Genomic DNA, 26,613 nt, shown 5'->3' on the forward strand with positions numbered 1-26,613 from the left:
CATACCGAAACGGATAGTGCGTGCTCTCCAAAACGATTATAACAAAAACAATGGGATTATGACAGTCGGTGTCTACATTGTGGGCACAAGATTGTGAAAGTTGTGATAACAAAAGACGATGACGCACGGTCAAGCGAGCGGTGCGCCGTCGCACTCGAGCGGGCAACGCGCTCTCGCATACGAGTGAGCGGCACTGTAGGGCACAGTTAGGAGGAACAGGCTGCCGCCGCAGCTGTAAATACAACCAAACGAAGCAGAAAATAAAGAAAACAAAGAACTTCGTGGGGGTCGATAAACGAGTGCCCCCCCGCCCCCCCCGTGGAACATCCTAGGAGCGGGAGACAGTGGAGTCGCCATCCAAAGTCAACAGACGATGAACTGCTCCCCCCACCACCCTCTGTTCCACCCCTCGACCCCCCCCCCCCCCAACGCAAAGAAAACCCCCTCCACTTTAGGTTGAAAATGACTGAATGAGAGTCAGGAAATTAAATAAGCTACTTTTTTCCCTCCCGTTTTACACTTTTTTGCCCTCCTCGGTTTCCACGGTTAATCATTTTGGAAACAGCATTTCAAAATTAAAATTCCAGTGGGTACACGCATGCTGCTGGAACTCCCCCACCCTCTCCCAACAAATTACGCTCTGTTCTTTCTCACTGCATATTTATGTTTGTTGGCCATTTATGGGCAAATCGTACTCCTGGCAATATAAAACAAATATTAAGCAAGTTCTTTCCCGATGGAGGCAGCGAATGAATGCAGAAATTTAAAATAGCCTTGCTTAGCCAAGCTTAGCCAGGCATTTCCTGTAAAAAAAAAATCCACGTTATTCTTTGAGTGTTTTGGGGGTTTCTTTTGTCCGTGCTCTGCCCATGCCTACACGCAGCCCCCTCCCCTCTTGGGGTCAACATTTCAAAGCCGGGGAGTGAATTTCTCCATTAATCCCTCAGGGACTCGGGGGACTCATGGCGCCAAGGGCCGGCTCATTGCTCAGCCGATCGGCTATAGCCCGTCAGTCAATGTAGGTGGCCGGTCGACTAGAAAGAGTTCCTTCATTCCACTCGATAACCTAGTGGGATCGCTCGGTGTGCTCGCCGCTAAAACATTCAGTCAAATGGACAATTCTATTCAGACAGATGATGCCCATGATAATAGGTTTTTCCCTTTTTTTCTGGTAACAAAACAGGTGTTAAGATGTCAAAACACCAAACTGAAACCTTGTACAAGGAATCATGTCTGCATTAACCACAATGCTTGTGGTCAGAATGCAAACCAAAAACATACTATGATAATATATGCATTGTCCTTGAAACTGATTGGTCCACACCAGATAAAGTTTTCTTTTGAGCCTCGTTTCAAACGGTGTTTGACCAGAGGATGCCAAAAGGCATGCCAAAAGGCATCCTCTGGTGTGGACCAATCGGTTTCAAGGACAATTCATATATTATCAGAGTATGTTTTTTTTTGCATTCTGACCACAAGCATTGTGGTTAATGCAGACATGATTCCTTGTAAAAGATTTCAGTTTGGTGTTTTAACATCTTAACACCTGTTTTGTTGCCATAAAAAATGGCGACACCCTATTATCATATTTTGGTACTGGCAAAGGAGGTCCCATGATGTAGATGAAACCTAATTTTTGCTTGTGAATTTTTCTGGCTGTGCGGAAGAGAATTTCACATACGAAATAGTTACGGCATCATTCAGGGCCATAGGCCACTGTGTTTGCCAATAGTGGCATAAATGCCAATGTTAAGGTGACCCGCAAGTGTATTTTAAAATATGTAAACAGTACACAATGATGCTCAGGAACATGAATCATTAACAGTGTCTATTAACAGAATAATATAGAGCAGGCTAATGTGTCACGCTTGACCTAAATGTTTTATCGAATTTTTTTATGTTTTTGTATAACTAGAAAGAATAATACATTTAATAATGATGAAACATTTACGAAGGCATAATACATTATCTCAATGTATTGTGCAGATATTTAATTTCAATAAGTTCAAATGTCTGGCTGGTTGGATGAGCAACCCATTAGTATACTGTTGTCCTTGTTGTTCGAGCTCTTCAGCATAATTACGCATGACTCACCATCTAGTATGGCAGTGTTCTTCACATTTTCAGAGGGGGACCACTTTCGCCGATAAGACATCAGTGTGAGAGCTGCCACACATTTCAAACCATTGGGTTTAACAGCATGATGGGGCATTTTCACATTTGCGTATTGTTGGGGGCCACACTAAAGGCCACCAGGAGCCACCAGTGGCCCGCAGGCCTTGCAATAAAGAACACTGCAGTATAGTTATGCACGACTCACCTTATACATTGCATTCTTGTCTCAGAGGTATTTTATCTGCTTAAATAAAGGAGGCTATTGCCAGTTGTAGAGGGACAGTTTTAATTACGAATTTAGTGAATTTATATTCAAAACATTTATTTTCTAATTTCTTTATGACATCGGCACACAATGGACTAATTGCGTGAATGTCTAAGAGACAACAAAGAGGAGATGAATAGGCAGGGAAGGAATCAAACCGTAGATAAAAACCAATGCTCTTTGTTTATTTACCAAGGAAATCCCCGCTATTTGTTCAGGAGGCCCTGCTGTATTGGGATATTTGGCTAATTACATCAATGAGTGTTTGGCGACATGTGGGAAGAAACCTGAGTACCCAGATAACCCAGTGTCATACACGGATTTGCGTGCAACAGCTCTGCACGCATTCATTCAAGAATCTATTTCTGTACTGCCATATCATGGCCATCTCGTAGTCCCTCGTGAATACTGACCATCCAAAAGAGGCGTGCACTGCTCTAAGCACAATTTTTTTTATGAAGATTTAACTATTCAACTGACTGCCAGGCTACAGCCCCCAACGCCAACAGCCGCTTTCCATCAGCATCAGTGCCAGCTAGGTCCCTTTGTCCCAGCGCTGCCAAGAATTCTCAGCCTCTGGTCCTCGGAGCACCAAAAACAATAACACAAACTAACCTATATCATCAGGGACGCCCCCACTCCGGGACCCTCCGTTATTCAGAGCCCCTGGCCGTATAAAGCCGGAATTCACAACCGTGGCTTTTTTTTCCCCGATACCGAACTGTACTTTTTGTTCAAATTGAATGACAGTTCTGCAAGTGCTGGCTGGGGACTGGATGATGGTAATACTGTACACGTTCACCAAGATCTCAGGAGGAGGGGCTGCTTGACAGGGGGGCAGCAATCAGCAACAATGATATAAACATATAATTGATTTGAAGCTTTCGTGACTGCAGGAATCCATACTCTTTGGTTTTTTCGGTAAAGTCACGTAGGTAGAAAATAAAATAAATCACGACGTTTCGGGCGCTTGTGTAATAAATCACGACGTTTCGGGCGCAACACAAGCGCCCGAAACGTCGTGATTTATTATTTGATACCTACGTGACTTTACCCAAAAAACCAAAGAGTATATAAACATATAATTCCTTTGATAAGCTTCCGTAAACAGCCCAAGTGCACTGGGGTAAGACAAACTGCCATCGCTGCTGCTTTTTTCCCCGTTCTTCCACAAGCCTTCTGACACTTCAGCACTCTGAAGTGGTTGGCGATCGAGATGGCTCGGCTGGCTGGCGAGCGTGCAGTGATTGGCCACACCACGGTGTTTGTCGTGAGTGACAGGCTACAAGGCTTTTGCATTATTCACACGCGCAACTCTCAGTTAAACGAGACACTCCGACATGCCCGGCTGCTGGGCCAATGCCAGAATAAGCAACGGATACTCTCTCTCTCTCCATGGTGGACAGCTACTGCGAGTGAAATGTGTTTGCTTAACGCATTTCCCGTGCACGTTTGCATGGCGGCGTGCGTGAATGATCTCGTGTACGCGCAGGCACACGTGGGTTCTTGTGTGTCTGTGCTTAGTTAATAAACAAAGTGGGGGGTAAATTGTTTCCATTGCATCGTGATACAAAGTCCCGCATAGCGAACTGTATTGCATGTAAAACGAGTTTTAATTAGATAATGTTCAATGTATTGAATGTGTTAAATATGCAGCATGAATTGCTCATTATTTATTTACATATTTACTTGCTTGACACGTCAAAAAAAATGATCTGATGTTGAACGGCCATCTAAAAATGTCAGGGAGTTGGGGGCAACTGTGCCCTTTGGAGACCCCTTGAGTGTGCCGCCGTCTGCGTGTTTTATACACGTGTCATCCCAACTACAGCAGAAAGGACCATCCATTTCTCTAAACATATTTTTCACTCTTGAGAAATGCAACAAAAATGCAAGTATCTCGAGATACCATCAACTCAACTGTAAAGATATTTCATCACTACTTGTGCATACCTATCAGTGAACGAAAGCTGATTCAATTAGCACAATTTGCATCTTACCAAGAGGCCTTCATGGCCTCTAAAAAATACTTTGTCAGACGTAAAAAGTTTCTGGCCAAGATCAGTGGCGTAGCTTTCGCGTGTCCAGGCAGTGCATTTTCATCGGGGCCCATGGGTCAGAGGGGCCCAAGGCCCTGGGCTACGAAGAGTGGAGAAAGTTGGACAGAGGGCTCCATTTTAATCCTTGCACCAGAGCCCATGTCTGCCCACTCTGGACCACAGGTCTCCACATATTCAACTGATACGAAATTAATAACTATATTTTGGGATTCATCTTCTTGGTTCTTTTGGTAAAGTCACGTAGAAGGGAAGTGATAAAATAATAAAAATAAAACATAATAAAATAATTCTCACGACGCTTCAGACGCTGTCTCCCCGACAGACTTGGTCTTCACCTGAGGACGGCTGCTTGCGTTGTGGCCGAAACGTCGTGAGAATTATTTTATTATGTTATATTTTTATTATTGTATTACTTCCCTTCTACGTGACTTTACCGAAATAACCAAGAAGATGAATCCCTGCAGTCACGAAAGCTTTAAATCGAAATATATTTTGGGAATCAACACAGAAGTAGGAAACACTCTACACTCGATGTGAACAAGAATTGTTGGGTTTAATTCCCATCAAGGCGGCCAAGATTTTTGATAAATGTCTTTACCCATTATTCCAGAGATTAAATGAGAAAATTGCACCAAATTGCTTATGACGGTGGGTAAAATGTGGGAACCCTTAACATTACCATCTCATCTGGCCAGTGTGTAAGGGTGGGATAAATGTCTCCCTCAAACTATGAGCTAAGCTATCGGCAAAAGTGTGACGCTGTGAACGGCACTCGTTTTTATCTTTATAATTGAGGCACATTCCAAAAATACAGCCAACATCGCAGAACCATGAAGAAAGGCAATTATCTTAAGCAGCGGCTTTTTGATCCGCTTTTAAAAAAAAAAATTTAACGAACGCAAGACATTAGTCACGAGTTTGGCAGAGCACTTTTGTCTCTTGGCACAGCAAGTAAAAGTTCAGCTTGGGTGGCGCCGAAAAGTACCTTTAAAATAATCGTTTCATATGTTCACCCTCACGTTGCCCATGCCCTCGTCCTCCTCACCACGTAAGTACCGGGCAAAGTACGATTCACCCCATTAGTACAATTCACACTATGATTCACCTTAACCCAACGAGTGACTGAATGGATCGTCACCATTCGGGTTCACGATTTCATTGATTAACGGACGTGATTTTTGTCTTGTTTTACCATTGCATTTGTGTTTGTTCTTCTGTAAACAGATTCCATCTTATAGGTACGGTCTTTTCACTCGAGTAGCATGAATGGAACATTAACATAACATTTGCGTTTCATTCACAGCCCTTTATCAATCCACTGCTCAATGAAGGTCTTCACCACACTGGTCAATGTGGTTTGGTAAAGGGGAAGCTGGGGACCGTTTATGATGTCACTCACCACTGATGTTAACTGTAGCTCGTAATGAAGGTCACCGGGTTCATTATGCAGCTCGCGCTAACAACTACACCTCCACTCCGCCCTACATTTGCATATCATCAGCCAAGAACAATGCACTGCTGGATGAAGTCCCCCCAAGTCATAACCGTCGTCTTTTATGCTCTTGCGAAGAAACAATCCAGCACTTGCACGCGAGCTAATAACTGCCACCCTATCATTTGATTTACAGATTTCCCAGGACAGTTATCTCAACAAGAGGACAATCCTAGAAAAACCAGGACAGATGGCAACCGCACCGCAACCCCCCCCCCCCACACCTGCTGCCCCCCTGTGCAGCTCCTGCTCACTCGCTCGCAGCGCATCACACTCACCTGTTCGTCCCCGTCGCTCGCCCTCCGTGCCACCGCAAGGTGGATGCGGCCGCGCTCGCTCCCATCCGTGGCCATGCACCGCCGCAGCGTCTCCATGGCGGCGGCATTGCTACGGCCGAGCAGCGGCTCCCTGTTGACGGCGACCAGCTGATCGCCAATTCGCAGACGCCCGTCCTGCGAAGATGCGTGCAGCAGCAGCGCGAGCGTGGCGGGGAAAGTGTAACGACTCGCCCCCAAGTGCTCCCTCGCCTGCACCCTTCCCAAAACGACGATTCTATGGATTGTCGCAACGCGGGGGTCGTGATTTGATCGAATTAATTCTGGCTATTTGCGGCAAGTCACCAACTCACCCGCCGCACATGAACCTCATTACCCTGCCAGCGGTTCCGTGAATTGTCACAATACAGTATATTTTTCTTTCTCCAGAAATGGAATTTTTTTTGTATTAGCTTGGAAGTATTATTTCTCATTTGTTCCATCTCATCTGTGCAGTTTCGTTTATTTCCATATGACTTACTTGCAATGTGCATGAGTCAATGAATTGGTGCACATCTCTGAATGTTTAACGGATTATTATGATGACGAGTATTTATCTGGGACGTACCTCTCACCTTGTAAATACCGCCTACCAATCACTGGCTCCTCAAGCCCACAAAAAACCCCTTCCTAGCACAGCAATAAAGGCATGTTGCAATTAAATTCCATACGTGATTTTATAAGTTGTAACGATTCAGGGTGATGATTGAATTTAACCATCAATTATTTTGGTGCACTTATGCTACATGTACAATCACTGTAGGCACATCACGATTCATTCTTATAAGCATGGTATGACGCATATATTATCAGAGGTGTTACAAGTGAGTGTAGTCGATAAACTCAAGAATGGTAAACTTCGTAATTGAATTGCAGCAGCATCAGTGCCAGTTATAATCCAATTGCATTAGAAAGCAGCCACCGCATTCTGCATCTATACCTACGCGCAGGGCTTTAATTCAGCCGAGTTTCTCTGGGTCGGTGGCCTGGAGAATATATTTCTATACCACTCACACCACATCCAGTAGAGCCCTCACTATGGCTGTGGCTAATACTCGCGTGCCTATCCCAGTCTACCAACGGATCCGGAAAATATTCAGCGACGATTTCAGCCTTTCCCAATGTGATTAGTCTCTTAACCTAGCGATGCAACTGCTCACTCACCTCCACCCACACCGGATTCTGACCCTCACCCTCACCTTGGCGGCGGCCCCGCCGGCAATGATGGACTTGACGTAGATGCCAAGGTCGTGGGCGCCGTCGCGGCTGCGGTTGCCCTTGACGCTGACCCCAAGGCCCGCGGGGCCACACTCGCTCAGCGCGATCTCCAGGTTGAGGCACTCGCAGGGACCCGACGCCGTCACGATCATCCCACCCGAGCGCTCCGCCTGCTGCTGCAAGAGGCACGGGTGCGGCGCAATGTGGCTCAGGAGGGTTGCAGGAAGAGATAAAGCTCTGTGAGCCAATGCAATGATAATCGAGGGAAAAGTGCAGCCCCTCTGATACTAGATTAAACTAAAACGATTTTTATTCTACCAGGTAAGGTCCACTGAGCTATATAGCTCTTTTTCAGAAGCGACCTGGCCACAAAGGATAGCTCAACAAAGCAGCTTATCATGTGTAAATTTATAGCAGCCAAATACTCTGAACACATGTTTCTAAATCTGAAAGGAAAATCCAGAAGACTCGGAGAAAAATCCACGCGACCATGAGGAGAACATGCAAACTCCAAATATACAGGTGTCAGGGACAAGATTGAACCCACGACCTCCTGTATACCAGACGAGGTATGTAATATTTCTCACACAACTGCTAGCAGAAGGCCCTCAAGCAGGGGAAGCTCAGAGAGTCTCTCTAGCGAGAATTTGGCCTACTGTTCCACGCTGGCCAGATGTCTTGGAATATGTTGGGAGTATCCACACTTCACCCCACTACACATGACCTGTCCAACTGTGGTATACTCATTTATATTTCTGGGTGGACAATGGTTATTATGGAGGATTTAAGAAACTTGCACTGTTGTTTTGACTGCCACGTCAGGAGAATGAATCAAACCGGTGACCCCTAGATTGCAAGTTCTGTGTGTTAACCATTGCACCAAGGATCCCTCATATGTATGTATGTTCAACTTCTTTTGCACCATACATAGCCAACCGTGATAATCGGAGGTGCGGTCATACAGACTATTGTGGCAAGCCCTGTTAAATGAGCACCGTACACACACATGCACGCACACAGAGGCAACTACAGACATACGTAGACACACAACATATTCACATAAAGAGACAGTCACCAGCCACTTCAAAAACAACATGTACAAACTCGCAAGCAGTCATCCTGAAAGACAACCAGACATTGACATCCACATTTATTCAATTTCATCTCCAAGGAATCTTGGGTTTTATGTGCGCACCGTGAACAGAGATGTGAGTGATAAAAAAAAGCAGAATCATTTGCAACCGTTCAGAGGCAGAGTAGCGAGCCCATCTGGCACCCGCCGAACAAGGAACATGTAATGAGAGTTAAAATTACGTCTGGATGCATCTGCTTCACTAACCTCGCTTCCTGCACATCGGCAAGATGATAACACTAATAAATTTGAACGCTTTCTGTAAATGATGAAAAACTCATAAAACACAAAGTGACTTCGCTTACAAATTTTAAGAGTCATAATAATACCCAACGCAAAACGGTGATTTTTAGATGGAAAAAGGTACAACAGTGACTACTGGATTGGTCATTTGTTTATATTATGCCTGGCGTCCTGCCCAAGTTTGTGTCTACAGGATATCAGGTTTGAAGTCTCCAGTGTTGCTTGCAACTGTTTTAAAGATTTTTATTTTCCAAGATGTGAATACTTAAAGTGGCTACTCGGAGAGCATAGATATTTGGTAAAACACAACAGAGTCTTCACGATTTGTGCGAAGGATTCACATAATGGTTGGTGCAGAAGCCAAGTCAATCAAGAGAGAATCTGGACTTGTGCACATGTCCCAAAGTGATTGAAATGAAGAGGCACTCGTGTGCAAACAACGTAGCTTAAGCGAGCGAGTGAAAGAACTAGCTGTTGTGCCAATTTAAAGAGGGGCAGGTCAGTTAGCTAGGTAGGTGGGTACTTTATAGGGAGTAGATTTGCAAGTTAAAGCTTGCACAGCCATAGGGACGTATTTTTGTGAACTATAATGAAATAACGCGTAATAAATAAATTCAGTTTTAGTTGGGCGGTGGTGATCCAGCATTGTGGAGGAGAGGGTTTGGTGGATCACTGAAATGTTTTGAAACTCCCTTCCCCTTTGGGCGCCCGGGAGTTACCATACCCTGGCTCACAAGGAGAAGGCGGAATAGCAGCAAGTGTTGACTAATATAATCTCTCCCATCTGTATGAGATAATGTTGCCACCTCGCATGCATGGGTTTTCTCCGGGTGCTCTGGTTTCCTTTCACATGCATAAACACTAATTCATTGTCTGAAAATGTCTGAAAAAAATAACACTCAATGCAGAACCCTCCTGAAATAGAGGTCTTGGACAAGGTGTGGATTCTGCGGTAAATTAATAATTATTAAGTTGGCAAGTGGCCACGTAAGACTGGCAAACGGGCAAAGATACAAACACATTGGTAACTTAGAAAGTGAATGGACTCGCAAGCAGGTAGTTCGATTTTTTTAAGTTGATCATGTTAGCAGCACACCTGGCAGGAAATTATTACCTAATAATTGAACAGACAATGGAGCTGCTCAAGTTATGTGATTTACTACTGGAATACAATTAAACACAACGTAAAATCAAGAGTGCAATCTGTGCCATCTAGGCTCAAGCCCAGGATGTGGCCTGAGTAACGTACGAGTCATTGATATGCCTCGCCTATCCTCCTCTGCACAAATGTCAACAACAAGGAACCAGTATGTACGACTAGGCCTTATGACCATACATCGAGTTAAGAGACGGAAGGCATGGGACACAGGTGACAGGCATATACTATACAACACGATTTAGATGTAAACGGCGTGTAAAGTCAACCACATCTTAGGACGTTGAACAGAAACAGAGGAAATGTTTGGTTTCTCGAGAGAAGCAGTTTGGCCTTGGCAGAGGACAAAAGGCAGGTCCCTATGCCTGGACTTGAACAGGGGCAGGTGGTCGACAGCACGGATAGCTGGGGGAAAGGACTTACAAAATATAGTGGCAAAAAACGTTGACTGAGGCCTTTCATGATTGATGGAGCAGAGTGTGTGGGAGGGAGTGGAGTAGTGGTGAGTATGAGGAGGATCTTGTGAGTGCGATTTTTAATGTGCCTATTCTTATGCGTGATAATATATTGTTTTAGGTTTATGCTAATACTATGCAAATGCTAGGTTCAGACTAATTAAATAAATGAGAAATAACAAATGAGCTAGAAAAAATGAGACGGACAATACAAGAGAAAAGACAAACGAGAGAAAAACTAATTGATTTTCAAATTGAATCAAGACCTGAAATCACGACATTCATCAACTTGTCAGGTAATATGAATCATTAAATGCCTATTGGACACTGCGTGGGAGGCGTGGCATGAATAATAAAGCATAATGATGATACATGTCCACACATGAGTACAATAATTAAAGTAATTGAAAGACAAACATTTTCTGGATGAAAATGTATTTTAAAAACGCATGAAACACACAGTTAGAATTGTTTTTGAACATCACAGACACACACTACTACTAGTATGGAGCACTCTCACCTCTTCCAATAAGTGGAAGAGTAAGCCAAAATAACCTCGATAAGAGCTATGTAGAGCTGCCTTTAAGTGGAGCTCTTACCATCAGCAGTGGCGTGAGCAAACAATTGCAGGCCTGCACCTTTACCTTTTTATCATACACTAACCAGACAAAAGAGACAGGCGGCAGCCTATTTCACAAAAGCTGAGCAAACACCTCTGGCATACAGATAACAGAGGCAACAACACCAGCAGGATGCAAGTGTGAGAGATTTGGTTTGAGGGCTCCCGACGACGACGACGGGAGTTTGAGGGAGCGTGTGGAGGCACCTGCAGTGGCGGGGGCAGCAGGGCGTCGTGGCGGGACACGAGCAGGTCGACGGAGGAGCCCGGGTGAACGCCACGCAAGACGCTCACCACCTGATCTTGGGACATGCTGCTCACGTCCACGCCGTTCACCTGCGCGCGCATGGAGGAAGTGCACACGCAAGCACATGTCCCACATTTCCACGAGACGAACTTTGGAAGTGCTGGGTCAGCACAGCATGGGTAATGAGGCGTCTGCTGATCGGATCTTGCAAACGCATTTATACAGACACAATACAAGCACACAAAGGCTGCCAGGGCAAGTGCTGTTAGCGAGTACCTCTTCGCTGTGGCAAGTCGCACAGTGGGGTGATGTGGACAGCAGAACACTGCGATGTTTATACACCACACCAGGTTCCTATTTAAGGCCAAGTAGACTCAAGACTGGTTCAGATATCAAGCACGACATGCTCAGAAATCCAACTCAGGCCATCATTTTGGTAGCACAGTGCAAAAACATATACACCAGCACACCCGACACAAAATACCCCGTATAGCCTTAACAGACTTTGGCACAAGTGCTATTAGCGAGCGCCTATGAAGGCCAGCACGGCACATGAGGGGGTGGGTGGCCACCACTGTGCCCAGCCGCCTTTGCCTCCCCAGTGGCAATGTTTACACATCGCACTGGGCACTCACTTGAGACTGCGTCGACCTAGGGGAAGCCCAAGACTAGTTCAAATAATCATCACTGGTGTTGGCCGTAAGCGGGAATCGAACTCGGTTTGCCAGGTTCATAACGCAGCACGCTAACCGCTGCACTACTGCTCATAACGCTCCCCACACACATACACACACACATGCCATTCTTCCCATTGTACACCTGCCACATTTGGGTTATTTCAGAATGTAAAAAAATAATAATGAAAGAAGACTGCTCTGCACGTGTCCAAGTACAACCAGATGACCCATAGCCACCCCTTCCTCATCGCCAAAGCGCCAGGAAAACGAGAACAATGTTTATCTGCAGTTCCATTTTGCCAGTTCGCAGAGGGACAGACACAAGCTAATGCATTCCGACATTAGAAAAATAAGCGTGTGCTTTAAAACTAAAGAGTGCGTAAAAGTGATCCTGTTCCTAACAAGCGATCGCATGCTCCGTCAAGTTCCTTGATTCTCAACGGCAATGTGTGCATTATTAAAGGTACAAGTTTAATATTTTATTTTATCTAACACGTCCATACGTATGTCCATAGAGATGAGAGATATATTATCAACCTATTTGCCTCTGTACGCCTCGCATATTAAATACAATTATTATTGCTTTCATAAATCATACAAATTGCTTGACATTTTGCCCATTTCCATTAAGATCTTTTTAATTCTCTCACTTTGGCTCTCCTGCCTCTTCCCTTCCCTCCCTTAAATCCATCACATCCCTCCCCTGCTTCCTCCATCTCTCTCCCAAAACTTGCTGCGCTCCAGTGACCACCCCTATCCTCTCCTGCCTTGCGACATTATTACTACGTCTCTACATATCTTATTTAATTATAAAACTATCAAGATGTACCTTTTTTGGCCATGGATAATTAAATTTAAATGCATTATTTCATTACTGTGCGGGATTTATTTAACAATGTTGTAATGCACGGGCTAGCAGGGGGAAGTAACAGGACAACAGTTTGTCCATATAGCCCACACGCCACAGAAAAAAGGTCCTAAATCTGCTAAACACAATGGTCATTCTTGCTGAGAGACTGCACAATAAATCACAAGTCCTCCCATTATGTATGCCTGCCACTCCCAATTTACATTTCTAATATTCACCAATGCTTGAGATTTTCAGCAGCAACAAAATAAATGTCTGTGACATAAACAGAACAAAAATTACTTGATGTACAAATCGACTATTTAATCATTCATACGAAGGTCAAAGAAACATATTTCTACAGTAGTACTGCTCACTGGTTCTGACCTTTGACTCATGACCAATGACCACAAGTTCCTGACTGCTCACCCTTCATTATTATCACCGCAATAGCCACGGGCTGACCTCTGACCCATCACCAGTGACCACGACCTTCCGACTACTGCCCCCTCACCAGGATGCCCTCCGATTCCAACCATTGACGCATGACCAATGACCTCAACCTTCCGAGTGCCGCCCCCTCACCATGATGAGGCGATCTCCCGCGTGGAGGCGACCGTCGGCGATGGCCGCCCCCCGTGGCAGGATGTGCTTTATGTAAACGTGGCCGGGCCCGCTGACTGGCGTGTCGCGCGACGTTAGGCTGAAGCCCAGTCCCTCCGGCCCTGAGCAGAGTGGAACAGGGAGATATGATTAACCTCATTATTATTGTACCTTCATTGTAATTCTTTGTTACTAAATACTAGAATTTTACGTTTTTCAATCATATTTCTTCAATGCAATAGCTTTTGTCCCTTTTCCAGTTTTTTTTTAATTGCACTTATTGGTGCAATCAACTTAAAACTCTCCACATATCTGCACACTCAGGGAAGCACTTTCCCATATGCTCCTCGGCAGAGAAATCCTCCTCACATGGGGTCATCAAGTTGTTCTAAGAACCCTAACTCAATTCTCACATAAATAACAAACCCCACGGAAACGTCACCTTTCTGGAGCTGCACTCTGAACCGCCGGCCTGAGTGCCTGCGCGGCACGACCGGTGAGGATGTCCGCTCCGCCTGCACGTTGCCCAAGGGGGCGGCAATGGCCGCCACCGTGCACGGAAACGTGGGAAGACTCTGAGAGCAGGGCGCTCGGTGCACTTGCTGGCAGAGAGGCAGCGTGTGGGCCGGCGGGCCCGGCTGCGGGCCAGGGCCACTACCGCCGCCACCGCCGCCGCACCACGCCCAGCGAGCGTCCTGCGCGGCATCTGTCAATGCCGCCGCCGCCGCTGCCGCCACTGCAGGTACATGCGGCCGGTAGAGGAGGCAGTCCTGGAGGAGCCCATTGGGACCGAGCGCCGTGGACACGACGCACTGAGCGCAAGCCCCCACGGCGCTGGTGGTGGCCCCATCGTCCGGGCGACGCCAAGAGCCGCAAACAGCGCCGCCACCACCACCATTGAGCCCCGTGCATGCCACTGCCGTGGCCGCCGAGATGGGGGGTGGCGGTGGTGGCCCCCAGTCAGCGTGAGCGTCCCACTCGCCGTGCGACTCCCACGTGGCCCCGTGCGCATCCCAGCTGCCATGCGCCTCCCAGCCGAGTACACGAATGTCACCAGCGGCGCCGCATGGAGACACTTCCCCCCAGGGAAAGGGCCGCGGCCGGAGGAAGGTGGCACGGGACGATGGAGAGGCAGGGGAGGCCGGGGAGGCCGGCGAGGAGAGATCACGCTCGTAGGCCTCGCGCTGAGCGGCTGGGACGACCCACAGCCGAATGACCGAGCACTGCATGGCATGCCGGAACATCTGCTGCGCCCTGCCAGTGGTGCAGAGTGTTACGCGCGAGGTCATGGTAAGGGGGTGCAGAGAGGATTGACGTGCAAATGGATGTACGTGGAGGTGGACAATTTGACTGGTTTTGTTTGGAGTGAACGGCGTTTATTTATTGATTCAACGCGATTGTTATGCTCAACGACAACTGCGTAAAATTGTACGTGCAAGAAAAGTTTATATTTCAGTTGTATAATGGATATAATTGCTGCACGTGACTCCTGCAGCCACGAGAGTTGCTACACTCACCACGATGTTAAAATAATCTTGAAATGAATCGCGACATATCTTCACTTCATCAATCAAAATTACTTGGTGGTGGGCGATGTGTTCCACTTCTTTCGGCAAGGTTGCAGGTGGAAGCGGTGGCATAACATCGAAATGAAACGCCAAATCGTGATCATTCATTGAATCGAGTGGGGGGAGGAATGTTTACTGGCCTAATATTAAGCCAGATATGCAGAGGGATAAATGGGTGGATGATGTGGAAATGTAGTGGATTAATGAATTAATGATTGACTGATATGAAGATGTGTTGACTGAATTATTGTGTCAATGGCTGATTTAAAGATATGAAGATGAATCTACCTTTGGCTGATGTGGAAATGTGATGATGAATGAATCAACTGCTGATATGGAGATGTAACGAATTACTAAAATTGGTTCATGACTAATGTGGACATGTGATGACGATTGGAGGGGGAAAAACGGCTCATGTGGAGATGCGATGAACACGTAGGTAATGTGAGGGTGAGTGGATTCATTAATTCTCAGAGAGAGGGTGCGTGAATGTGTGCATGTAACTCACAGCTCAAAGCCGATGTCTAGCAGCTGGCGCGAGTTAATAGCGATGATGGCATCGTTCGTGGAGAGGAGGCTATCGCGCCATGCGCGGCTCTCCTCCTCCAAGTGACGCACGCACAGCCCCAGGCTCCTGGAGGAGATATGTATGCACACAAACACACACATGCACGTACACACACACACATGGATCCACATGGATGTACACATGTGTAAGCAAAGATAAAGATTCTCATTTAGCCTACATAGACTGATGGGGTTAGTGCTGGTTAGTGAGTATATATTTAAGCCTACACGGAGAACTGGATGGGGGTGTGACCAGCATGACCCCCTGCCGCCTATGTCTTCCCATTGCTGATGTTTGGAGAACGCACCAGGTGCTCGTTTATGGCTGAGTTGACCCAGGGCCGATGCAGTAGTCACTAATCCCTAATGCCAGCTGTGGTCTAATATAGGCAGAGTAATACCTCTCAGCAGAGGAGACAGGTGCTGCCGGACTACATTCATTATCAATTGAGGAAGCTCTGAGATCAGAATACTGAGCCAGCACTCCTGAGATTTTGGATTCGATCTGGGTTGTAGCTGCCTATGGTTAGATTTGGTTCTGAAATGTAGTAAGTTGATGGTCTCAGCCGTTTCTTATGATTGTACAAAAAAACTCATCATATTAAAGTTGGGTTTTTTTCACTTAATTTGGCTACAGATTTAGCTCTGAGAATGAATACAAATATAAATTTAACAGTGACACGATGAATATTTCTCCGTAGCAGAGCACATGGAATATGCTGTGACCCACAGTGTGGAGGATGACGCACTACTCTGCAAGAGCTATGAGCGCATCATCTAATGAGACATGGCGTTGATGGCCTAATTTGTACAAAATTTGGAAAAAGACTAAAACAAAACCACTGCCCTGCATGGACAATAATCCAGTAATCCCCCACACCACCCCCGGGCCTCTTGCCTCCATGGTTGTCCACCAACCCCCGTTACCTGCTGGAGGATGACAGGAAGGGCACCAGGTGTATCCCCAGGGGACCCCCGTCGTTGGGGATCTCCACCAGCTGAACCATGTCACTGTGATGGGAAAAATGCAAAAAGGAGGGTAAAAGGAACGAAGGGAGATGATAATGACACAACCCACAGTGGCCAGAATGACTTACACAGAATATTCACCCCTGTGTGTATGTATATTGGTGTTGCGGTTAGTGCACTACGCTATGAACCCGGTGACTGAAGTTTGATTCCTGCATGGCTAGGACCAGTGACAATTATCTGAACTGGTCCTGGGACTCCCCTATGGCGACTCAACCTCAAATGAGTACCTGGTACAATGAATAAACATTGCCACTATGGAGACAAAGGTGGTCGGGTGTAGTGCTAGTCCCCCAAACCCTCATGTGCCGTGTCGGCCTTCATAGGTGCTCACCAACGGCACTTACCCTCAAAGACTGTTCAGGCTATACGGGGTATCTTGTTGTTTGGCTCATGTGCCCGTGGGTTCGTGGCCACGATGCCACACTCACCTGCATGTGCCGGTGTTGTGCGTGTGTTTTTGCGAGTAGTCTGCGTGCCCCACTGGATCCATGCGATCATCGCTCCTCTCCTCGCATTCTCCATCATCCTTGTGTTGACAAAAGCAGGATAGGGTTCATAAGACAGGGCATTTCAGAGCAGTGTCATTTACTTAATCGGGTGAGAGTCGTTTTTCAAGGGAGATGTGGGAAAGAGCATTCTAAAAATAAACTTTTAAACTTCAGCTGGTGAGTTATTTAAAATGTGATTCGCTCAAAGCATATAACTGTTTGCCCTCTGCACACTTCAATTAACCCAGTTTAGAGGGGCCAATGATACATCACATATCATCACGTTATAAGGGGAGTTAGACAAGCAGACATGCTCTTGGCAGTGCTATTCGCAGCAATATTGGAAGATATAGTATGGAAACTGGATTGGAGGACCACAATAAACACAAATCAAAAACAAATTATTCTCATGCACAATTCGATGCATTTATACGCAGTAATTTTTAATCAACGAATTACATTTATCGTGACATATCCAGTAACCACACCGGGGAACTATCACATTACCGGGACATTTGAGTGGGGAACCCATGGCCCACACAGGCCATATCCAGCCCACGACTTCCTTTCATACAGCCCCGCAGACAAATGAAGCCTATTGCTTCACAACGGTCCACAAATGTAATTATGTCTTTCCCATAACTGCAAGAAGCATCTTAGCCCCACTAATCGGGCACAAGAAGGCAAAATGTTCTACCTGACAACACCGTATTTCTCATTGTAATGCCACGCTCAGTTACTTCCGTAAATACAAGGGCATCATCACACTCAGTCGGCGTGCATGTTATCCGTCACGTTAATAATGGATAACGTCAAGGCATGTGCTCGTGAGATGTTAACCTCCTCGCCTGGTATGCAGGATGCCATGGGTTCAATACCGATCCCGCCACCTGTATATTTGGAGTTTGCGCGTTCTCCCCGTGGTCAAGTCGATTTTTCTCTGGGTCTTCCAAATTTTCCCCTCCACATTTAAAATTAACATGTGCTTAAGAGTATTTGGCTGCTATAAATGTCCACGTGACTAAAGCTATTTCGTTGCGCTATAATTTTGTGGCCAGGTCACTTCTGAAAATGAGCTCTGGAGCTCAGTGGGCCTTACCTGGTAAAAATAATAATATATTTCTAAAGAAAGTCGAATTCGGTCCAAATTAAGGAGGTTTTCCCCACCCCTCTGCATTAAAGGGATGGGCGTCTCTTGGTGCACCTGATCCTGCCGCTCCAGCCAGCGGTCGACCATGGGGTGAGCGGCACTGAGGGATGAGCGAGCGGCTACGCGTTGGAACGCTCCTCCCCCGGCGTGCCGCGCCATCGGCCCACACCCGTCCCCGCCCCCCATTCTCCTCGACACCTCCGCCTTTTGGGGGGGGCGGGGTTGGACAGGGGAGAGTGGGGACGAGAGGGAGTGAGGGGATAGAATGGAGGAGGCTGGAAATAATTGCAGCCACTCCTCGTATTTGAAAAATGTATTTAAACAAAACAGAGTATTGTGATGATAATACTAGTATCCTTTGAAACTCCCTTTTTCAAAAACAACAACAACATTTTTTAATAACTATTGTCATGAATTAGTTTACATTTGGAAATTTAATAAGAAATGTAATAATGGTGCCTAACTGAAGCAGGTGGAGTGCTGAATCTTAATGCAGTTCTCATCTGTACATGCTCCTCTGTAAATGCATGTGTGCATACGTGTGTGGGCATGTGAGTGTGTGTGCGTTGATGTGTTTGCGTGCATGCTTGTGTGGAGATATGAGCGTGTGTGGGTGTGTGAGAATGCGAGTGTGTGCATGCATGTGAGTGTGCATACATGGTTTGCGTGTGTGTACGTGCGTGCAAATGCATAAGCATGGACATGAGGCATGTTTGGAAATTGATTGCATATGTGCAAGTGCGTAATGTGTTTGTGGGATTTGTACAGAAGTAAAGCCATTAAGAATGCTGGGGCAAGGGCTGTCAGTGGAGAATGGTGGCACCGTGAGTTTTCAAACTGCGTCAGGTGACACGGCCACCTCAGTTCAATACAGGCTGTGGTTAACTTCACGATCAAGTATTATCTCATTCTGTTCCTTGGTCTGCTCCTAGGTTGACTCAGGCTTAAATTACTACCTGATAAGTGTATAAACATCAGCTCTGGCGAGACAAAGGTTTTGGCCACACCACGTCATGGTACGCTGTGCTGGCATGACTAGGTGCTGGCGTAGCGGTTTGTTTACTGCACTATGAACCTGGCAACCTGTGTTTGATTCTCAGTCATGGTTAGCATCAGCGGCGAGTGATGTGGTGAACCAGTTTCGGGGCACACAGTCTGGGGCACGTTAAGCAGCGAGTGTGGTTAAACAGCACCCATAACCGACACGGCATAGGAAACCTTCATCCAGCAGTGACTTGACAAAAGGGAGTAAATTGCTTTAATAATTATAACTTAAGAGCACGTGCCCAAAGCAGTCTTACGGTTGTCGTAGGTTGATGAACTTAGGGAGGGGGGAAGCCGTGGGAGGTGCAGGTACTGGCCCAATCCCATCATGCTCCAGCGTACCCTGGCAAACCCTGACATGCCTTGGCACGTGTGGCAAACCTTGGCGCGGGGGATGGTAGCGGCCGAGGGCAGGGTGCCCTGTTGTGGGCTGCCATGGTGCGGCCGGGGCAGGGTGTCGGCCTTGGCTCCCCAGCGTCCCCGACCCCTGGGGGGGCCGCCGCAGCCATCGCGGGAGGAACCGTGCCGGGGGAGCAGGTGGCTGAGGGCCCCCATGCAGACCCCTGAGGATGGTCCCAGCTGGGCCGGGTCACTGCTGCGCCGCACATGCAGGGGTGTGTCTGCACGCACGCACAAAGACACGAACGCATGGATGCAGCGTGAATCTACGCACGCACGCTTTGCATGCACGTGTAGACATGCACGCGCACAGGCTTGCACACATAGGCAAGCACAGACACATACAGATGTGAACGCAGCACCAAAGTCATCAGATATACACAGTAAATACTATTTCCTTTTTCTTAAATAGCGAAAAGAAACAATATAAATAGACAGTGGATTGAAAGTTACAAATATGTTGTTTGTCTCCTTCATCAGGATGCAATATTAAGAGTTCTGCCAATAAAACAGTATTGTACTTGATTATCAAATGTATGTAGAGACCTTCAACTGATGTACAGTACTGAGATAATTTTGTATAGAACAAATCAACATAGATATGAATAACACTGCCCTAAATATATAAAATAGGTGATGTTTTGGCCAATGGCCCTTCATAATAATGAGATATTTTTTAAAGCAGTGTTCTTAATGAATGTGTTGAGTTTTTATGTTGGTTGTGCTTGTACACCACTGCCAACCGAGCATTATAAACAACTGGCATTTAATAGGATAAATATGGAACATAAAAAGTTAAGCTAGCGTTTGTCTGGCATCTCGTGGTGAAAGTAAACATCTTGGTTTCCATCCATTCCACAACGTAAATCAGAAGGGCTGAGACTGATTAAATAATTTTTTTTCAAAACTGCTGTAATTATTACTATTATTTTCGGAGTGCTTGAAATACTTCTGCTTTAGTAATCGTGTAGAGGAGTAGTGGGAGGAAGTGAGGTCAATCGGCAGGAAAAAGTGGATGACGTCATAGCTTGACATCATGTATCCAGAGGGGCAAGGTACTTAGGGGGACCCCGGGGTGAGGGGCGGGGTCGTTGTGGGGAGCCGAAGGAACGGAGGACACGCCGAAACGGAAGACATGCCGCTCAGCACCAAGACCCTCGTCCGAGGAAAGAGTGGGATTAGTGGGGAGCTTAGGTCAGGATAGGCCGAGGAGTTAAGCGGGTACCGGGATGGTCCACGGGAAGGACCAAGTGTAGAAGTACCTACCTCTGGTGTGATCCTGTGATCCTGTACGTGAGTGTGGTAGTTAATAAACTGGCAATATCCCTTACAGAGAATCTCGTCTCCGTGTGAGTTTACACCTCTGCAATTGTATACAATACACTACAGGTCGAGTAAAAAATTACATTTTGATATTTTATATCACTGAAAAAGAAAGGGCATTCCTGACAAACCAATTATTTGCAAGTTTCTGTTCAGCGAGTGGGTACACTGTTTGAGGGATTGTCACAATGCGGGGGTCACAGTTCAACTCATGCATCGTTATTTTAATAGTCTCGTTTTTAACATCTTGCTGGTATTATTTGCATGTCTGTTCTGTCTCATTTCTACCCTAAATGGAATATTTTTTATTTCATTTACATTATTTGCCATAATCCAGCATGCACAGATTATATTTGTAATATATTATTTGATTTGAAGCTTTCGTGACTGCAGGAATCCTTACTCTTTGGTTCTTTCGATAAATACACGTAGGTAGAGAATAATAGATCACGACGTTTCGATCGCAACGTCGTGATCTATTATTTTCTACCTACGTGACTTTACCGAAAGAACCAAAGAGTGTTCAAGAGTTGTTATAACATTTATTCTGTTTCTTATCCCATGCATAAGTTGCATGTTTCCTGGAAGTAAATATAATTGTTTTTCTTCTATCCTAGGGATTTTGCAAACTATTTTGATGAAATCGAGTTGGTGTGCAGGTGCTCGGTGGATTAGTACACGACATGACCATGAGAGATGGCAGCGGCTTGGCGAAGCTTCATACAGCAGTGAATTGACCACGGACGATGATGATGATGATGACAATCACTTGGTGTAACCAATTGCAAACTTGGTAAATAAGTGAAGAATATTTTCAGAGAGATTTGGTGTGGGAGGGGTTTGGTGGTTGCCACGGCTTGCTCACTCGTGCGGAGAGATGAGGGCGTCACTTCAATCTCATTGCCGAGCTGGTATGGGCAGAATCCAGTCACGCCAGCCCTCTCCGCCTCCCCATCGCTGGGGCCCCGCTCAGCCACCCTGCAAGCGGCGGGGGCCACCGTCCCTGGCTCTGGCGCTCTCGAGCCGTAGCTGTTTGAGTCACGACGTGACACCCCCGCGAGCTCGGACCCCCGGAATGAGGACCCCCCGAGCTCGGAGACCCTGCAGGCCATGCCGGCGCCGCCACCACTGGGGAGGGTCTCACTGCTGAAGGCTTCAGGGCTCTGGGTGCCGGCTGAGCTTCCACTGGCGCCATCGCCACCCCGAGGGGGTTCTTGCTCCTCGAACACAGCCAGCAGCTACGTGCACGCACGCACGCACAAACACATGGGGACAATTTCACACACATGGCAGCTACTCGTACATGGACACAAACCCACGGGGACAAGTTGACACACACAGCAGCTACACGCATGCAGACACAAACACACGGAGACAAGTTCACACATGAGGAGGTGGGTGGCCAAGCACACACATCCAGTGACACATATACACATGTCCAAACACATAGATGCATAGACATACTTACACCCACATATATAAGTCCCCAAGAGAAGCAGCACTACACTACAAAACCAGTGACCTGAGTATTTTATCACCATGACCAACATCAGTAATGAACATCTGATATGTGCCTGGTGTGATGTGCAAATATCAGCACTGGCGAAACAAAGGCGGCCGGGTGTGGAGTTTGCCACAACAAAGACAAATATCCCCCGTATAGCCTGTAACATACTGTTGGGGCAAGTGATGTTAGCGAGTACCTATGAAGGCCGGAATGGCACACGAGGTGGTGGGTGGCCAGCAACACGCCGCGGACGCCTTTGTCTCGCAAGTGGCGATGTTTACACACCGCATCAGGTACTCATTTGAGGCTGAGTCGACCGAGGGGTGACCCAGGACCGGTTCAGATAATTGTCACTGGTGTTGGCCGTGAGCGGGAATCGAACTTGGTATGCCAGGTTCGTAGCCCAGTGCACTAACCACTACACTAGCACTCCCCACAACACAGTCTTAGAGCACCGTCTCGGCCTTAATAGGTACTCGCTAACAGAACTTGCTCCAATAACCCAGATATACAAACATACACACACATCCAAAAACCAATACATTCAAACATATGTAGTGCCAATAGAGCCTGCATGCAGTTTGAGTGGACTAGTGGCCACGGAAGGTAATGACAGGGTATCAGTTGTGAGTGCAAAGGGAATGGTGGCTCTTGGAATGTTCGAGAAGGGAGCGTGGCCTCGGTTGGTATAGAAGGGAGATACGCGGGAGACTCGGGGCTGTTGCAGTGGGATCTCTGCCTGATGTCAAATGAATGCGTCTTCAATAAAGTGCCATCTCAAAAAAACTATGTCAAGTCGTCATTACACATACATACACACGTCTAAATACACATGCCGTGTATGTGCATCCAAACGTACACCCAAATGGACACACACACACCCTTAAACAGTCATGCGCACACACGTACAAACAGCAATAATTCGGGCACAGCGATCATAAATGCAGTCATGTTCACTCAGCATTGACTGCGTGGTGGGGCACAGCAAGCAGTGGCAATCACAGCAAGGCACCGGGTCCCTTAGCTTAACACCTCCTGACATTTCATTGCTATTGGTGGACTCTTCTGTTGAACACAATCTTTGACAAAGTGCAGATTAAACAAACCAAACTGAAATATGTGCGGGATGATGAATGTGCAGCAGCGAGACTGTCTCTGGGCTTAAATTCGGAGTGCCCCCCCCCTCCGCTCTCCCGTAGCTCATGAACTCATCTTATCTTCCGCAAGTTGTTGCTGCTGATAATCGTGTGCCTGAGTAATGAATGAGCAATGCTGCATTCTGGCTGCCCCCCCCCCCGCCTCCTTGCGCCTTCCCTAGCTATGCCAATCTAGAGATCCGCAGCTTCTTACCCATAAATATCACCGTTTTAATAATCCCCCCCCCCCCCCCCGTTGCCTTCCTTATTATTTTGAAATTGTTTCCCTCCCTTAATTGTTTAATTGTTGCAATTGATGTTAGGCAGAAAAAAATCCGAGCAGTTATGAGAATCATAAAAATGTCAAAGTAAAAGATTTGTTTTCCTCCATCGTAAAAGCAATTAGGATTGTTATGCTAAATTAATGTTTTTTTTAATCAGGTGGAAAGCAGCGGGGCTCGTTTCGCGTTTTGCAAGATAAACTATCGCTACGTGAAGACCCGAGAGAGATGTTATTCAATTTTATTTTCTGGTAATTGTTGAATTTGTAATTGGGACTGAAACACTGGCAAAATAAAACGTTACTCTTGTGAATGATAATAACCATGTGTCATGTGTAGGGTCCACTTCACAGAAGATTTGTCTCAAGAGTAAAAACAATCATCTCAGTGTCCTTCCTGTTTGCATGAGCAATGTGACAGCAGAGATGAGTCGGTGGTAGAAATTCCACATTACCTTCGTGGGAGAGAGTTTCTACAACAGATTAACAAATCTATTTATTTCCTTCCACACACTTGCTTCCATAGCACTTTTATAACACATTTAAAAATTACCTTTCAGATAACTTTTTTTGTTAATGCATCGTATTGTAATTTACATTCACGTTTTCCATTTATTATTTATAACATTATTTATTAACATTTTTCATAACGACTAACATAATGTATTATTGTGTTGCATATTAATGATTGCTACATCTGCCGACCTATCGTTCTCTGTACATATTAAGTAGAACCGATGTATTGCGAGTCCGATTAACATTCCAGTCGTTTTTATTGTTTGTTCTTGTAACTTTCTGACCCACCCCGACTGGACATCTATGAAAAAGAGATTCATAGCTCATCAGATTTTTCTAGGTTAAATAGAGATTCTGATTATTAACATCCCTGGTCAATGACTGAAAATGCTGAACAAAACGCACCACCTTCGGACGAAAAGTGAACGGAAGGGAGTAACGCGCAAGGGACCGACAATGGCCACATCAATGACCCAAGGGATACCCTTCCTGGCTTCTCACTTCCCCCACAAACTGGACCAAAGTGAATCGCATTCGAACATTGCACAGCCGATGCGCCGACGACTTCCGACGCAAGTAGATAAAAGACGGTTCAACGTGCGACTCTAGAGTGGAACAAACAACGGAACACGTGGTCAGCTGCTCACTGCCCCATCCAGACCATCGGAGGGCAGGGCCCAAATCAATTTATAGACAGTGCCACTGAATGGATAAAGAGCCTCGTAATTTATAATATTTGTTGCCGTTTCCAAAAATCAGTTTCTAATCTCTGTGACTCATCATGCGAAAAGAGGGAGTAGGAGGGAGGAGGAGGGAGAAGGGGGGAGGAGGAGGGAGAAGCAGGGAGGAGGTAGGAAGAGAGAGAAGGGGGTAACATCTTTGGATGCCAAAAGGGCGACGGACCCCAACATCTTCAGGGGCTGGTCAACGTGCTCGTCGGCTATGCCAAGCTCGCCATTTACAATGCGAGGAAGGTGGCCCTGGAGGGGACACGTCCGGCCAGCAGCGTGGGCATCTTCCGCGCTCTGGTCGGAGCCAGGGTGTGGCTGGAGTTCCGCCATGCGCGGCTGACCCACACCGTGCCGGCCTTCAAGGAGCAGTGAGCGATGGAGGAGGCCGTGTGCTCGGTGGCAGATGACGGGGAGCTCTGCATGCTGATATGAGCTACCCGTCGGAGGCCGTTGGATTACGAGAAGGGCTGTGTGCAGAACGAGAGTGAGCGAGAGAGTGAGCGAGACATGGGGGTTAACATAAAGCAAAGTTATAAAAAAGCAAAGTTATAAAAAAGAAAAATTACGAAATGATGAACGAAGCAAAGTGCTGACTACACCGAGCATCTTCTTGTTTCCACAGATCGTAAAAAAGAGAAGGGGGTAAGAGGGGGGAGGAGGGGGGAGGGGGAGGATGAGGGAGAGGGGAGGAGGAGTGAGGAGGAATGATGGAGGAGGAATAAGGGAGGAGGAATGAAGAGGGAGGAAGGGATGGAGGGGGAGGAGTGGGGCTAGCTGCCCACTCTTTCTGTAAAGTGTCTTGAGATGTGGTCACAATTAATAAACTAAAAGATAAATTATTTTCTATTTTACCAATGGCTACTGAGCTATATAGATTTTTTGGAGAAGTGACCTGACCACAAATGATAGCTGAACAAAGTCGCTTATCATGTGGAAATATATACCAGCTAAATACTCTAAATATGCTATGTAGATCCTCAAATTCATTTGTATTGCTGCCATTGTACAAGTACCCCTTGCAAAAATTAACACGTGAATCTCAAGGGTTTAATCCTGGTTGGATAAAGATAAATAAAGTTTGAAGTCAAATTTTTAAGATTAATATGGCCACTGTTGACTTCTCACAAATTGAACATCGAACAAAGACAGTCGCCGCAACACGTGCGCTTTCAGGTTCACTTCTGCGGCCGTCTGGTACGTTCTTTCTTCCGATATTTGGTAGCCAGTGGAGCTATGCACTTTAATTCATCTGGATTGAAGACTCATTTCTTTAAAAATGCTTTTTGCGTTTAGTTTGTTGTCCTTCCCCCACACCTCCGATTAACACGGCTGGCTACATACGGTGCGAAAAGAAGTTCAACATACATACATAGGTCACTGAAATTTGGCCCAGTTAATCCTTTGACTGGGTATTGGACTTATAACCTTC

The 26,613-nt window shown here is 46.4% G+C and overlaps 1 protein-coding gene across 6 annotated transcripts in view; it reads right to left on the reverse strand.

Moving 5' to 3' along the window:
* LOC133345142 (partitioning defective 3 homolog) overlaps positions 1–26,613 on the reverse strand; it is a 199,015-nt gene that overhangs the window by 78,043 nt on the left and 94,359 nt on the right. For 5 of the 6 annotated variants that reach the window (XM_061555641.1, XM_061555644.1, XM_061555643.1 and 2 more), the window contains exons 3-13: positions 21,880–22,252; positions 19,674–19,912; positions 18,303–18,452; positions 17,039–17,136; positions 16,506–16,589; positions 15,520–15,645; positions 13,886–14,697; positions 13,426–13,565; positions 11,277–11,405; positions 7,446–7,640; positions 6,211–6,384 (exon numbers count right to left, since the gene is read on the reverse strand). In XM_061555641.1, the coding sequence (XP_061411625.1) occupies positions 6,211–6,384; positions 7,446–7,640; positions 11,277–11,405; positions 13,426–13,565; positions 13,886–14,697; positions 15,520–15,645; positions 16,506–16,589; positions 17,039–17,136; positions 18,303–18,452; positions 19,674–19,912; positions 21,880–22,252 (2,520 nt within the window). The remainder of the gene's footprint in view (positions 1–6,210; positions 6,385–7,445; positions 7,641–11,276; positions 11,406–13,425; positions 13,566–13,885; positions 14,698–15,519; positions 15,646–16,505; positions 16,590–17,038; positions 17,137–18,302; positions 18,453–19,673; positions 19,913–21,879; positions 22,253–26,613) is intronic. The other variant, XM_061555640.1, reaches the window with a different exon arrangement.

The sequence above is a fragment of the Lethenteron reissneri genome, chromosome 21 (genome assembly GCF_015708825.2).
Source record: "Lethenteron reissneri isolate LAM-NWPU_2019-01 chromosome 21, ASM1570882v1, whole genome shotgun sequence".
NCBI classification, from domain to species: Eukaryota; Metazoa; Chordata; class Hyperoartia; order Petromyzontiformes; family Petromyzontidae; genus Lethenteron; species Lethenteron reissneri.